The following is a 15642-nucleotide window of genomic DNA, read 5'->3' as shown; positions in this document are numbered from 1 at the left end:
AGAGGGAGTACATAAGGTCTTGGTCTACTGAGTGGAATGTGTGTGAACAAATGAGATGTTTTTTTTCCATCCAAGCACAGAGCTTGTTGGCAGCTGCTCTTACTTTAGGGACCCAGGAAGGGTGTCAAAGTTGCTGAAGACCTTCTGCTGCGGTGGAGAATGCAGGATTGGTGGTGGCCCCGCTGGTCTACAAAGCCTTCAGTTATGGTCACAGTGATAGCCCACCTGCAGGCTGATGTCCTGGCCCAGGTCCATCTCCAAGAAGGTGCCCGATGCCCAGGGCTGGGTCTGACCCTGGTGCCTCCTGCCCTGCCCTGGTCCTTGGCTGGGGTGGTGGGACAGGTCCTGCTTGCTGGGCCCTGCCCTGCTGCCCCAGGGACCCCCCATGACTCCCACCTCCCAGACAGCCCCTGGCCCCAGTGACCTGGAGGACCAGGGAACTGTGGGCAAGACGGTCTCGTGAACTGCGGGCAGCAAAGAAAAAATTCTGGCAGGAATTGTATGACTGAACCTCAGGTCATTACTGTTGTCTGTAATTCAGGGAGGAAAACCATGATGGGAGCTGGAGGCAGGGTGTACAGAGCAGGAGGGAGGTACCGCATCTGCAAGCGCAGTCCAAGGAGTACGGAGGTCTGCCCAGGAAGGAAGAAGAGCTGCGAGCAGCTCGGCAAAGTTGGAAGAGGAAGCAGCTCTGACGGAAACGGTGACCTGGATTCTCGGATCACTGAATAGCAGGAAGACTTGGAGTCTAATTGAGCAGCCAGAAAAAAAAAAAAAAAAAAAAAAAACCAAAAAAACAAACAACCCAGTAGAAACTCAAATTAGAGCCTGATGAGAAACTGGAAGTGCTTCACCCAGCAGCACGGCTTTCTGGAAGGAGAAAAAAGATGGCACTCTCTGAGAAAACAACTTTGAGGTCAAGCTGGACAACAGCATAGGCTTTCCAAAGCACTGGGAAAGGAATCTAGTTGAACCAGCAGAAAGTTTCTCAGCTGGACAATATAAGGGAGCAGATCCAGGAGGCAAACCTCAACACGTGGCAAAGGCAGGCAGGGACAGTTATGCTGCCCTGGAAATGCAAGGGGCGAAGCAGTTGTCCCCTAACTCTGTGGACACTTCTACATTACTAAGGCTGTGCAGCCTTAGTAAGTGGGAACTAGGTCAGCCAGAAATTATATATCATTATTACATGCAACCATATCATATGGCCGTCTCTTATTGATTTTCATTGCTGCTAAAAAGGAAGTAGTGTCAGATGAAGCCATTAATACAGGGAGATGTACGGATTTCTAGAAGCAATGTGTGGAAATCTGAATAGAGCTCTACAAAGGAAAAACCTTCCTGCTCTGGAGAGTGAGAGCGTGTGTTTGTGATGCCCAGAAAGCGTTGAGACAAGGTGTCTGAATGACTGGAAGGTCCACAGGAGGGGCTCACGCTCCAGCACATCTTCAGGTCTCTACAGTTCACTGGTGCAAACCCTCGTGTGGGTGCACTTGTACCGACTAGAGAAATTTCCATCTGCCTAGCTTGCCTTCATGGAAGTAAAGAGCAAGTTAAACCCAGTTAATATTATCTGGATTCAATACACGCCAGGTAGAGTCAGCTGGTTTAAAGCAGCACCTTGGGGCCAGATATCTTGCCTCTCCTGCCAGCGGGACATACCGCCCAGAGCAAAGGCCTTCGATGTGGCCATGCTGCCACTGGCCCTTTGGTGGGCTAACCTGCAAGCTGCCGCCTTTGTACCACCCACATTTCTCACAGGGAGGTAATTCCTGTTGCCCCGTCCCGTGCCCAGGGCAGGCTGCCCGGCACGCTCTGTGCATGGTGGGCACCTTCCTGCCCCATCCCTGCTCAGCATGGACCCTTCCACACCTGACATGCACAGCTGACAAGCTGATGGGAATCTGGGGTGACCTGGGTGTCCTTTCCCCAGGCTGGGTGCCAGAGCAGCAGGCAGCAGTGCTGGGGGAAGGTGAAGGGTCTCCTGGCTATGTGTGTCTAGTGGAGGCTGCTTGTGCTGTTCCCTTTACAGAAAGCACCCGGAGATACTGAAGCTGGAGCCTTGTGCAACCCCAAGGAAGTTGTCGAGAAATACGGAGTATCCACCAGCTGTCATCAAGAGACAGACAGACAGACATAGCTGTGGTGGGTGACCAGCACAGGCAGAGTAATGCACCTGGGGAGACCTGCCCAGCAGCAGAGTGCTATGAATAAAATACCATAGTAAAAAGCTGTAGGCAGATAGCGCTCCATCGTGTAATGCTTTTGCTGAGCAGGTGAGTGCTGTCTCTCAGATCCCTCACGCAGCACCAGAGGGGGTAACGCTGCTCAGTTCAGTCACGGCAAACCTGCCTTTGATAGCACGGAGTAGCACCCAGATTTCACCTGTCACTTTGGAAGGCACCAGTATGGAGAGATCCTAAAGAGAGAAAACAGAGGATCTCGGAGCTGTAGCTCACTAGGAGGGAAACACAGCACTTGCTCATGCTTCTTTCCTCTCCTCCCTGCTGGCTCTCTGAATTAAACCATCTCTTGTTCTCCACTCCCATCTCTAGGACTGCAGGTCTCCAGTACATCCTTAGGTGCCCTCTCTGCTCTCCAGCTGCTGCTTCTGCATGGACCGGTCTCCTGAGGCCCCACTCTGTGTCTGGCAGCTCTGTGCAGCCTCAGAAACCTTGGGGTGGTTAAAGTTGTGAGTAGGCAAATTGTGCCCTGCTTATCTGCAGCTGTACTGACAGCCCCTCCTCCGTTTCCTGTGGGCCCTTCCTGTCTTCTCCTTTGGCTTCCATCCAGGCCTCGGTGGCATAATGAGAAGTTGCAAATGATCTCCAAAATCTCAAGTGCTTTGCTAGAGTTGTGGCTGCCAGCACGTTAAAGCCACAGCTACGGCAGCAGTGAAGCAAGGCTGATGCTGCTGGGTCTGAGTGCTGCACAGCTCAGTGTGACACTGAGAGAGCAGCTCCTCCCTCTCCTAGAAAGGAAAGAGCTGGAAGGAAAATGATCAACAAGAAAAGTGTGTTCACAGGAGAAAGAATTTCAGTTGTTTGTGGATTCAGCTGCCCAGCACAAGCAATATTCGTTAGCACTGGCAGGTAAGGGCATGACACGGTGTCTCTTCTTTCCTTCCACTGGTTATCCAGCCCCCCAGGGGAGTGAGGGCAGGGGTCTAAATGGGGTAGGTCCAGCGGAGGATCTCCCACGAGGGACAGGACTTGCATGAGCTGAGAAGTCCTTGTCACTTCCTTCATCTGTAATTTTAGGATACATCCATTAACTGTATGCAGGTTTGGGTTTATTTCCTGTGCCTTGCCTTCTCCCTTCTCTCGCTGCTGGTGTCTTTAAAATATTCAGGGTTATAATGTTTTACCGACCACAAAAGTCAATCAGAAAGAAAACAGAAGTTAAAAACCTGGTGTCACTCTGAAGTTCGTTCATGGTGTAGGTATACACCAGACACAGCTTTAACAACAAAGCACATTTTCTCCTGTGGCCGCCTCTCTTGTCGGTAATGAAAACAGGAAGATGTTGCCTTTTTCCAGAGCATTATCGTGAACCCTTGGAGTAGCAGTGATGGTGCTGGAGTGCAGTGCCAGGGTGACCTGTAAAGGTCTAAAGCCTTCCCTGCCCGGGGTGAGAGGGGCTGCGCTCAGACTGGGGCCGGCGGCAGCAGCAGGGACTGACCCCACGACAGAGCCTAAGCTGGGGTTGCCCGGGGGCTCACCTGCCGGCGGTTTACGACCCGGCCCCGCTGTGCTCCGGCGGCACCAGAGGGAGCCAGGAGGGCAAACGGGCACCGAGCACCCCGCGGGCCCTCTGCCGTCGGGGCTGGGGGCGGGCAGCTGCCGCGGCCGCCACCCCGCCGTGTCGCCCAGCCGCGGTCCGCAGTGGCACCTGCTGTCGGGGCCGGGCAGCGCCGCCGCCCCGCTGCACTACAGCCACCCCGTTCTGGGGTTTTTTTTGGCTTGTTGGGTTTTTTTGTTTTTGTTTGTTTTGTCTTAAAAAAACTCCGCTTGCCAGCGACCCAGGGACAGTTTGTTTCACTCGGCCCAGCAAAAGTCGGTGGGATTTAGGCTGGATTGTGAACCTCATTCCTTCGTTTCAGTGGGAGTTTCGCCCGCCTGAGAATCTGACCCATTAATTGAAGGGCCAAATGACTGCAGAAATACCTTCCCACACACGCTCAGTGGACGGCGATGCGACAGCTCATCGGGATGATTTGCATGGAGCCCTGACCCAGATCAGAGAACAGTCGTAGCATGAGAAATTTACTTCCAAAGCTTAATAATCCCTAAAGTATCTTTGCAGTAAACATTTCTCCTTTGCAAGTTTTACTGAGTCCAGTTGTGCTGCAAGAGCGGCCTCGTGAAAAAAGAATGCTTTCTTAGGGCTAGAATAAAGCAGCCGTTTTATATTAATTATGGGAAGACACCAGTCAAAGGCTGCAGTCATCCCTGATCCATTTCAGAGCACGACAGAAAGGCTGTTATCTGGAAGAACAAAGGGAACCAGTAAGTTATTTATAACTGGGGCTCCCACCATGCATGGCAGGTCCTGAGCCAGTTTAGGGTCACTGCTCCGTATGACAGTGGCCACCCCAGCTGTTGCAATACCATGCGGCCATGACTGGGTTGTTTGATAACTTGGCTTTTGTCTTTCTTCTCAGGGCTGTGAAAACCAGCGGATGGTGTCAGGTGAGCAGAACAAGACTGGGAATGCCAAACATGGCAATCTCAAACCTAAATGAGCAAAGCAGCAAGGCGCTTCCTTGCTCTTGCACCGTGGGAAGAGCTGGCTAGCAAAGGTGATGGATGGAGCGGGGGCGTGCAGGGCCTGGAGCTTGCTGGGGAGCCCGGGTAGGATGAACTCCCTGCCTCTGGGTGCTGCAGGGGGTGGCCTCCCTCCTTCCCCACTTCCTGCAAGGAAAGGTGGGATGCAGGGTAGGGATGTAAGGCGGGGGGAAAGAACATGTTAGCCGGCATCTTCCAAAGACAGATTTCATTTGCTTTTAAGATCTGTTCTCTTTTCTGTCAAGGCATATGGAAATCGACTGCATTGTGTCCTGAAGCCCTGCGGGTGTTGGTTTTTCTGATTCAATAGTGTGTAGCTCATTATAATGTGGTCTGATAGGACATCTTCAGTTCGCCACTGCAGACAAGTTTCTTTGATTGCTTTGTGACTAGTGCAATTGGAAACATGTTCCAAACACAATGATGGGAAGAAAAGGAGACCTACGTTTCCCTCCAGTGCGACCCATGTGATCTATCTGGATGTATTGGGTCTGGCTGAGATGGAGTTAATTTTCCCCATAGCAGCTCCCATGGTGCTGTGCTTTGTATTGGTAGCCAGAAAGGTGTTGATAACATACCAGTGTTTTGGCTATTGCTGAGCAGTTCTCGCACAGCATCAAGGCCGTCTCTCCAACATTCCCCCCTCACCAGCAGGCTGGGAATGGGCAAGGTCTTGGGAGGGGACACAGCCAGGACAGCTGACCCAAACTGACCAAAGGGGTATTCCATACCATATGATATCTGCTCAGCAATAAAAGCTAAGAGAAAGGAGGAGAAGGGAGGGCATTCTTTATTACGGCATTTGGTCTTCCAGAGTAGCTGCTACTGTGTGTACTGCAGCCCTGCTTCCTGGGAAGTGGCTGGACACCACCTGCTGATGGGAAGGAGAGAATAAATCTTTTGTTTTCCTTTGCTTCCACACTCTGCTTTTGCTTTTGTTAAACTGCCTTTATCTTGACCCACCAAGTCCAGCCATGGACTCGCTTCTGAGAACACAATGAGCTTGTCCACGTATATGGTGACTTGCAGCTCTTTTCCAAATGATCCTGCTCTGGGAAAGAAAAACGTAAGGGTCTCACATTGGCATGAGCTCAATGATTTGGGGATTTTGCTGTACTTTATGGCTCCGCTAATTGAGTTGAATGGAATATCATCTCCTCTCTGCTTCTGCTCCTCCTGTTCTCTCCAAGCCCAAAATGAGAACGTGAGGGCACAGCCCACCCCCTGTGTGAAGGCAAATGAAAAGTGGAGAGCATCTTCTCTTCCTTGTGTCTCCCATGGCTCTGGTGCTGGTGGTGTGGGGCTCACCTTATCCTTTTCCCTCCCCAAGCCCAGCAAACCAGCCAATGTTTCTGAGACACAATTCTGATTACCTAGATTTAGGAACTCCACATGGGAATAGATAACACAAAAAGAGTGCAAGGGGTCTGAATTTAAGGGATTTTCAGCTTTGCCCTACTCCCAGTTTCTCAAGCTGGCACTTCCCCCCAGATCATTCCACGCTGAGCCGCGCGCAGCAGAGATCAGCTCTTCCTGCCTGTTCGCGCAGCCGTGGGCAAACTGGTTGTACTTTGTTCAGAAGAATAAACAGCAACAAGCATCACAGTCAGCTCGTTTCTACCGTCATCACTGATCTCGATCTGTCAACTGCTTTTGCTGCTTCTGATTTGTTGGCAAAGACACTCAAGCCAAAGGTCCTTTGGGAGATGCAAAGACAATAGAAGGAAACATTTGCCCGATGTCTGATGTTACCGCAAAGGGCTGGCCAGCACACATGAAAATACTGGACTTATGATGGAAAGTTTCATGGGAAAATTGCAGGGATAAGACCTGTGCTTCTAAGGACCTATCTGCTCCCTGATGCGTGCTCCAATTCTGGCAGGAATCAGCCTTTCTCAGCAAACTCCCACCCCTAAGGCTGGAAGGCTTTTGGGCTCAGGTAGGGCAGGGTATTAGTCACAGCAGCTCCCAGAGTCATTCCCTGTTTCCTATTCCTGATCCTGTCATGACATTCAGATTTCCAAAAAGGAACAGCTGTTCCCATCTGACTAGTCCTGATGAGGAGTACAATTTAAGCCCAAGACACCGACTGTCCTGCAGTTATTCCTTTGGTGCATTTTGGCTCTTCCCTCTTGCACCAGAAACACCCCAGTTCAGACACAAGCTGCGACTGTTCTGTGCAGCTGCTGCTTGTTATCCTGTCAGATCCTTTCGTATCAAGAGAGATCCTGTCTACGCATGAAATGAAACCTAGTTATAAAAGAAGAGAAAAATGTGGATTCCTGGGGCTGGGGAGGAGGCTGTGGGACTGTCTTAAACCCTGGGAGGTTAATTTCTGGTTCTGCAAACAAGCTCTGAGTGGGAAATGCCTGCTGGAGCCAGCTCCTCCCACTACAACGGATGTGTTGAGACTCAGTGTATGTGAAGGTTGCATCTCTGGGAGGTATATTGATGGACCACTGTCAGTGCAGGAAACTAACAAAACATTGCACGGCCCGTGGGTGTAAATTGGAGAAGTCAGACTGTTTTCAGTGGATTTACTCTAGATTTAGTAACGTTTCATCGTTATTTCATATGTATTCAGATTTACTCATTAGTCATCTAAGCAAAGGGGTTTGCAATGGAAGCAACTGCAGATCAGGAGGAGGATGGATGTCAGTAGCAGCAAAGCTCACGTCACAGCAGCACCAAGGCTTAGGTAATTTGGAAGTGTGGGTACCTGTCTCTCACTGTTGCACTAACTTGAATTTGTTTTGCAGAGGAACACGTACAGAAAAGGGCTGCATGGCTGTTCCTGAAGAGGAAGGACAGAAGAACTTGTTGATAGCACAAGGACAAAGGCGCAAACATGCTAAAGGGGTGCGCAAGGAGGATTTAAAGACGGGTTCAACAACAGCTACTCAGATGCGAAGAAGAAATTCTGTAGTAAGCACAGGTAAGAGGAGCTATTCTATATAGGAAAAATCTAAATAGAAATGGGAGTTGAGAGTAACAGCACAGAAAGAGACAGGTGTTTTTTTTCCAGAGGTTTGGAACTAAAGGAGAGAAATTTGATATGGGGAAAACCAGGAATATAGAGCTACCAGTCTCCTCCAGGCCAGCATTGCCCTAAAATGGCATTTGGAAACTAGACAGATACCAGAAGCTTTCTCAAATACTGGCAATCAGGAAAGAGATGGTCACAAAGCTAATTTCAAATGTGTCCAGGATGCTGTTCAAATAGACAGTGAGGGTACAGAGCAGGAAATTTGGAGTTCAAATATACGGATAACAGGACAACGTGGTGTGCAAAAAGCACCTAAAAGAGCACTGCAAACAGGCTTAAAAAAGATGCAGCAATGTACTGATCTCGGGGTCCAGAGGTGTCACTATGAAGTAATGACGCGCTGTCTCGCTTTTGCTGACTTGAGAACACACATGCAAATCACTCCAGGCTGCATTAACAAGCACGTGTGGACCTGAGACTACAGCAATGCGTAACACATGCCAAGCCAGCAGCCAAATGTGGGCTCAAGAGTCACAGGGGGTGGGGGAAGACTCCAGGGCACATTGAGCCATGAGACCTTGTTGCAAAAAGATGAGCAATATCATGAAGCACAAGAAAACTGTTAGTATTTTGCTGAGTTCTCAGATCTGAGACTGCTAAAGTAATGTTTTAAGTAAAATAACAAGATTTTGTATCTTTCCGACTAGTCATTTGACAGCTTTCCACAGATGGTCTGAAGTATGTATGAAAATATAATGCAAGTGGAAAATTCCTTGTCTAACTTTACACCATCCTTATGTACTAGGAGAAGGGTGGAAGCAGAAGAAACCTAGCAAGAAAGAGTGATGTTCCCAGTAGGAAAACAGACTGTGGAAATGCAAAGGAGTTGCAAGGAAAAGCGAGGGGATGAGTGAAGGCGGTGTTAGCAGCACCCGGTTTATCTAGGAAGGGGTAGAGGTTGGCTGAGCTGAAAGGTGGAGACACCCATCAGGAGTCGGAACCAGCACAGCTGTAGATGGTAGCTGAAGCCCTCTATGCAGATGAGATGGTCTCCAGAAGGTGTTCCGGCAGGCATCTGTGTCCTTCACATGGGAGGAAGGAGAGGGCAGGGGTGCTGGAGACTCGCAGGTGGAGAGGGCAGGGCACAGATGGTAGTAAGGAAGGATGAATAGTGTGCCTGGGGTGGGAATGCATGGAGGACACTGGGGTCCTGGTCCAAGGGGCTCTGTGGAAAGGGAGAAGGTGGCAGAGAAGAAAAGTGATTCTGAGAGACAAGAGGGAATATGACTTCTAAGGGAGTTTGCAGTCAATGGCATCAAAAGCAGCAAGACAGCCAGGGGGATGGGGATGGAGGAGTGAGAGGCTGTGAAACATGATGGTGCCAGCAGAGGAATGAAGGTATAGACAGGGGCTGTTAGCCTGAGGGTGGAGTTGGCTGTGGTGCTGCCTGGAATTTCACATTCAGAGGACAAAGGAAGAAGAAAGGTGGGTCAGGGTGGGATTTGGGGACAGTGAGAGATTACAACGTGCTTCCCTTGTGGGGCTTGATGAAGGAGCCTGGAGGAAACTGAGGATTTGGAGAGGTAAAGGATGGAGTAAGGCTAGAGGTGCAAGCTATTAGGAGGTGTGGGAGGAGGTGCAGTTTCTGGGGTATTTGGATAGACAAGAGCAGAGAATGAGAAATGCTGTTGACCGTACAAGAGCCAGGGAGAGTGCAGGAGAGGAGCAAGTCTGTCTCAGACCCAGGGGAAGCTGTCAGTGCCCTGCACAGGGGTACAAGAAAGAGGACTGTGTGAAGGAGTAGCCTGAAGTGGTGAGCAGGGGGTCTAAGGAGAAGGAAACTGGAGGAGAAGGACTGGGAGAGAGGGTGGGGCAAGAGGCACTAGGGAAGAGCACAGAAGGTGTGAGTAGGGAGGCGAAGAGGACGGAAAGGGTACAGCAGTGCAACATGGCTTCGTGTGCAAGAGAAAAGCAGATGGGAGTCAGAGCGCAGAGCTTGTGCGAAGGTGGAAAGGATGGAGAGATGGAAATGTTCCAAGGTGGGAGGGAGAGACAAATGAATAGGCAAATTATAACTAATGCAATAATTAGCTGCTACAGCAGTAATCCGACTGTCACCCAAAAAAAGAGGATGAGGCAGGGCGTTGGTGATGGAGGGGGAGGCGCGACCAGGCAGGCAGAGCCGGCAGGCAGAGGAGCAGAGGTGGGCCTAGCCTGCCAGGGCGCAGCGGCAGCGCGGCGGCAGCAGATGCTGGGGCTGCAGTTCCTATGGCAACATACGCAGGCAACAAGTGTGCAAACGTGGTGGCGTTAGCAGGGGACAGCTGGGTGCCTTTCCATGTCACGGTCCTCAGGGTGGGAGCAGAGCCGTGCACCGTCCCTGGCTACCAGGGCTGCAGGGTGCAGCCCCTGAGGAAACCAGCACAAGTTATGTTTTGAGGCCAGATCCTCTCACTGCTGAGAAATGGATTTCTTGTGCCCTTTCTCCTCGATCCTAGGCATCCCAAAGCCCAGCAGAACAAGAGCTGCTGAGCATCTTGTCAGCAGCGAGGTTCCTGCGTGCCACGTGGCGAGGAGGCAGCTCTGCAGCGCGTGGCCTCTGGAGGGGGGCCACGGAGGAGCGAGCATCCCTCCCTCCAGTCCCCTATGGCCGTGCACCACGGGGCTGGGGACTTTGACCTCCGGTGCCCTGGCTCAGCCTGGCCTGCTGCAGCCGGCACATACCGACGGTGTGTAGGTGCCTTGCAATGCCGCTGCCAGAGCACGGGGCCAGTCTGCTCAGAGCAGGCAGAAACAGCACACGTTTTCCACGGGCTGGGGCCTTATTCTTCACTCCTCAGTAATTTTCGGGAGGATCTTCCCTTCCTCTCCTACCGGATCGCCTGTAATTAACCAGCTACTCTGCAGTGTTAGGCTAATGTCCTACGCTAAACAGCTGGAGACAGAGTACAAAGGCCAATTTTTCTGTCCAAAGCAGCGGTGTTTCCTAATGCACCGACTCCCAACAGCAAGGACACCCCTGCGGCGTGCTGAGCAAGGGCCCCGCTCCTTTTGCCTTCAAGAGGCGCCCTGGCAGAGGAGACAGCTGGCAGGAGGCAGCCGACCCAGCCCAGGCCATGTTGTCCAGGCTGCTCCCCACCACCCCAGCAGCAGCCTTGCTCCGGCGGGAGCCGCATCGGGCCTCCCGAGCGAACGCCTGGAGTTTCCGCGGGGTTACAGCCGGATTTCGAGGAGCAGCCGCATCCAACAGCAGAGGGAGCTCTGGGAGAGGAAGAAGAGCAGAGGAAGCCTGGCAGGAGCAGCCCTGGGGAAGGAGGCAGGCAAGGAGGGGTCTGGCAGAAGTAACCGCGGGCTGCTCTGCTGCACCAGGTAGGGAGACGTTAAACGGCATAAAGGGATGAGGCAAAAAAGGGGCCTGGGAGGGGGAGAAGTGGTTGAAAAGCAACCACCATGGAAACGAAATGCCAGAAGAACTTTAGGTATAAAAAGACATGAAAGAGGCGAGCAAAAGAAGTGTCTGGGTGCTCTTTCTCTTGTAAGATTTAAGATTTAGGCTAACTTCAGGGTGTCTGGTGCTAAATAGCTCTAAGGGGGAGGAGGGTATCTTAGTTACTCGGGGAATGTTTTCAGTGTATTTAAATGTTAAAAAGGTCTGGCTACATTTTTTTCCCCGAGGAGAATGCTCTGTGTTGAGCACTTCTCAAGTCAAATTCATTTTTGAAAGTTTCAGTGACATTCTGAGAAACTAGTGCCATGAATTCACACCAGGATCAAAGCAAAGCAGCGAATATGCCTCTGTGGCTGCGTAAACGCATCCATTGGAAGATGATGGCCATTTCTGCCACAGGTGGGATGACAGCAATACCGATCGGCCACATCACAGTGCCTACAAAGCCAGAGCGCGGATGTGACTCTCGAGCCACGGAGATCTTGGCAGGAAAATAAATATCCTGGTCTTTCCATCCCTTGTTCTCCGTGGTCCCGAGCACAGCACAAGAGCAGGCGTGATTCATTCTACAGTCTCTGAGCAACCCAAGGGAAAACCGCCTGCTAATTTCAGTTTCTGCTGTCAGAACATATAATTAACCCAACAAAGCAAAATGCTATTTTGGGTTAGTATGTGATCAGACCTTCCTTCTCCCGCTACCTGTATGGTGATAAAATAAGTTGGAGGTGTTTGGGGCTGGGGGAGGTCTATGTTTAGTTGTTTTGTGGTGGCTATGCAGCATTCGCAGTGAATTCGCACATAAAAATATCGCCGGTGCTTTCTCCAATTAGTTTACATTCAGGGTAAACAGAGAGAAGACGGAATGATTTGGAGATTACGGTAGCCTGCTTCCCTGTCACTGCACATATGTGCAACATTCCTCCCCTGTATATGTCTTTGGAGCAGGAGATGAAGCAGGTTTTAAATGAGCGTGCTGACTGCCACGGTGGCTGTGGGTAGGAATCATAGGAATACTTGGGTCTTTAAGATGTGTCATGTTAAAGTAGAGTGGACAGTGTGATGCTAAACTGACAGTGGATATCTAATTGCAGAAGCTTTAGGGACTGGAATACTTTAGTTTATTGTCATTGTATTGGGAACAGGATTTCAGAGGTGGAGTTCTATCATGTTGTTGCTATGTTTTCCCTTGGATAGAGTCTCTAGAATGGAGCGATTGATTTTGTTTGATCTATAATATGTACACGTAACCAGCAGAAGGTGCTGCAGTTAAAGTGAAAAGATTAATCTAGCCGTTTCAAGCAAAATCAACTTCTCTCAGTGCTGTGCTGGCAAGCCTGGGTTCTGCAGGCTCCCAGACACAGCAGCCCTGTTGCAGTTGTTGAGGTGGGAAAAGAGCTCCAAGTCCCGCTAGGTCCCTGATTAAGCATCCCCATTTTTAAATAAGCTTTCTCTTCTCTCCTTCTACAGAACAACTGGTGGTTTCTTTGCTCCATGGGAAAATAGGAAGACAGAGAGAAGATGCAGTATGCAAGAAATAAATCATATAGTAGTCCCTTACCTCTTTTTTTTTTTTTTCTGCTGTTTTTGCCTGGTCTTCCTCAACTTTTTTTTTAATGGTCTAGCTGGGTGAGTCCTTAATCTTCAGCCATTTGAATGACTGGAGATCAGTCATTTGCAGGCTCTGAGCATTTTGGTCCCACATATGTTCTTTCTTTTTCCTCCTGCTGCTGGGAAAGCTCTGCCCAGCTGTGCACCTCATTATGCCCTTGTGGCTAGGCTATTTTAAGAAAACTTATTCTAAATGAATAACAAAATCAGCAAGCTCTAACTACGGTAACTGTGGGATTGGGGAAGTAAAGGTTAAGTGCTAGCACAGGTATAGCTAAGCACTCTGAAGATAACTGGCTTGCCATTTCTCTAAAGACCATCACTTTCCTAGGTCCAGGTAGGGCACTTAGGTTTCGTGCCACGCCATTTGCACAGAGAGCCGCAGCCATTTCACTGAGAAAGCCAACCGAGAGCTGAAGAGGGAAGAAGGGTTTTCAGTCATGATTTGAAGAAAGAAATAACAGACTGAAATGTCCCAGGGGAGGCAGGGAAATCATTCCAGCGAGCTGGGCTGGACAAGCCGTGACAGCTGAAAGCTTCTTTTGGTCATACCCTGCTAATTCTGGTTATGACAGGTTTTTAATTTTTATTTCCTACTCAGCCTCCACACTTAGCATTTAGTATTTGTGGAATCCAGGATGAACAGAAGAAGTACGGATCACAGAAGTAGTAAAGTGCAAAATTAAGAAAACAGGAAGAGCTAAGTAGAGGAAATGGACTAATTCAGTCACGGACTGACACCCTCTCCCAGCCCTCTGGCTCTAAAGGTCTGAAGGTACCCAACACCTCAGCTGTGGTAGCCGGTGCGCTGCTGGGTTGGGATCTGGGTATGAAGGTGCCATGTTACCAGGCACTGCATTTGGCTGACACAGTCTCTACCTCGGGCTGACCAAGCAACACACAATCTTATTGCTGCTCCTGCCAAATTAAAGCCCTGCTCAAGCCAGCAGCTGGGGCGAAGGGTAGGGGATGGTGTTCGCAAGCAGCACTGCTTCCTGCCTTCCCACCAGCCCTCCCGTCCATCTCAGGTGACGCTGCATGCTTTGTGAATTTATCATCCTTTATTGATACGTGCAGATGGAAACGGATTGGCCATCTGTTGGTGGATCCACTGGATGAAGAGTGAAACCCCGTGAAAACCACATCTGTGTAACCAGAAGCAGCCAGCAGAAGTTCTTACATTGTTCCTGCCATCACTTGAAAACCTTTGCTGAGCTGCAGCACGACAACAGGCGCTGCTCACCATGCACACCAGCACGGCTGCTCCTCATATTGCTTCAAAATACAAAGGTACTTACTAAGAATGAGGTTTCATACCCCAAATCTCCATTCCATTTTTAGATGGCTGTATTGCATGTTGAGTGACTTTGTGTTATCGCAAATAAAATAGAAGAACTGTGGAGTTATGGATGTAATTAGAAGGGGGAAGAAACTGCTTTTTATCTAAAAGTCATTCTGACGTTGTAAGATAGAGAGACTCCTCCTCCTTCCAGCACAAGGACAAGCTAAGGAGAAAGTGACTTTTTCCAACCAGGAAGTTCCGAAGCTGTGACAGAGTCGCAGCTCTGGAGCAGAACAGGCTGGCTTGCAGGGCCTCCAAAGGTCACCGCGCTTTTAACATGGAGACTGTTGTGCCAGGTGTTTGGAGGCAAGCATAATAGCTAAGTGTCTTCAGAAAAAGTGGTAACATGGGTGTGGATAATTATTTAAGATGCAGTTATAAAGTAGCAAAGAAAGCTGGTTGACAGGAATTAAAAAAAAAAAAAAAAAAATTGATGGAATTTATTATTATTATATAATAATTTATTATTATTATTTAGCATGGTAGGGACAAAGTTTTGCAATGCTTTTTACAGTGGAAAAACATGCTTCTTTCGTTTTCTCAGATATCATTGCGATGGTCGGCAAAACCATAGCTAAAGGAGAATTGTCTGACATAATGTAGTTATATTTTCCGAAAGCTTTGGCATTGGGTGCTGGTCACGGGGCACGCTGAGCTGCAGCAGTGCAGAAGTGCAGCCCTTGGGTGACAGGTTTCCTTCTCCTCTCCGGAGGAGTAGAGCCCCTTGCCCCTGGGCTGGCTCTCCACGCAGCAGCCTCCCCCCAGCCAGGAGCGGGCACAAGCAAAGCAGGCCCTTGCCAACATCATCTGACTGCAGGGCAATAAAACAGCTGCCAACACATTGCCTAATTTTGCCTGGAAAGTCATCCTCGCTGCCGCTGCGGGAGGGCGTGGGGTGCAGAGGTGGCACTAATAATGGCTGGGTGGGTGGCAAGTGGCAGATGGGGGCCGATAAGCATGACTGCATCCCCAGCTCCATCTCCCTGCCCACGTGTCCTGGATGAGCACCACGGGCTGAACTGTTCAGCACTTAGAAACCCTTTTTCTTGGGAACGGGTGGCCAGTATCCAAGTGAAGTGACTCATATGCATCCTCCTTCTTACTTAAACCGGAGTCTTCTCCTTCAAGCTTTGCCCGCTCCATGAAGCCAAATCACTGTGTTTCTGGAGCGGGGAAAGCCAGTTCCCTGCCCGTATCTTTTGTCTATGTTGCCATCCGCACTTCTTCCCAAGTAACCACCTCATCTACCACTTCATATGCCACTTCATCTTAAATTTGCTTGGGAGAAAAAACTGTCAGCCTACTCAAAGCCAGGACTGAAATATTTCCCAGCATGGATTTCCCTCACCATTTTCCAAGGAACCACTGGCACTCGCTATTTTTGGCACCATCTCTTCCTTATGTTCACCTTCTGCTGGTGTGCCTCCTGCACCTGGCTCCCTTGGACAGAGCTTGGACACCCGCTGGACAA

General features: G+C 50.0%; 1 protein-coding gene across 2 annotated transcripts; it reads left to right on the top strand.

Moving 5' to 3' along the window:
* The first annotated feature begins 2861 nt into the window (after positions 1–2861).
* LOC128914359 (uncharacterized) lies at positions 2862–14551 on the top strand. 2 transcript variants are annotated; one of them, XR_008468251.1, is made up of 4 exons: positions 2862–3092; positions 4664–4691; positions 7547–7722; positions 12689–14551. XR_008468251.1 is itself a non-coding variant. In XM_054213246.1 (4 exons), the coding sequence occupies exons 1-4, from the start codon at positions 2998–3000 to the stop codon at positions 13953–13955; spliced, it is 681 nt and encodes a 226-aa protein (XP_054069221.1). In that variant the 5' UTR covers positions 2862–2997; the 3' UTR covers positions 13956–14551. The 2 variants fall into 2 exon arrangements, 1 of the variants encoding a protein (XP_054069221.1); XM_054213246.1 differs by lacking the exon at positions 4664–4691 and adding an exon at positions 10782–11142 and having other exon boundaries at positions 13907–14551.
* The last annotated feature ends 1091 nt before the right edge of the window (positions 14552–15642 follow it).

This window comes from Rissa tridactyla, chromosome 8 (genome assembly GCF_028500815.1).
Source record: "Rissa tridactyla isolate bRisTri1 chromosome 8, bRisTri1.patW.cur.20221130, whole genome shotgun sequence".
Lineage (NCBI taxonomy): Eukaryota > Metazoa > Chordata > Aves > Charadriiformes > Laridae > Rissa > Rissa tridactyla.
Note: the sequence above shows the minus strand (reverse complement) of the source record. Positions and strands in the feature narration are given on the sequence as shown.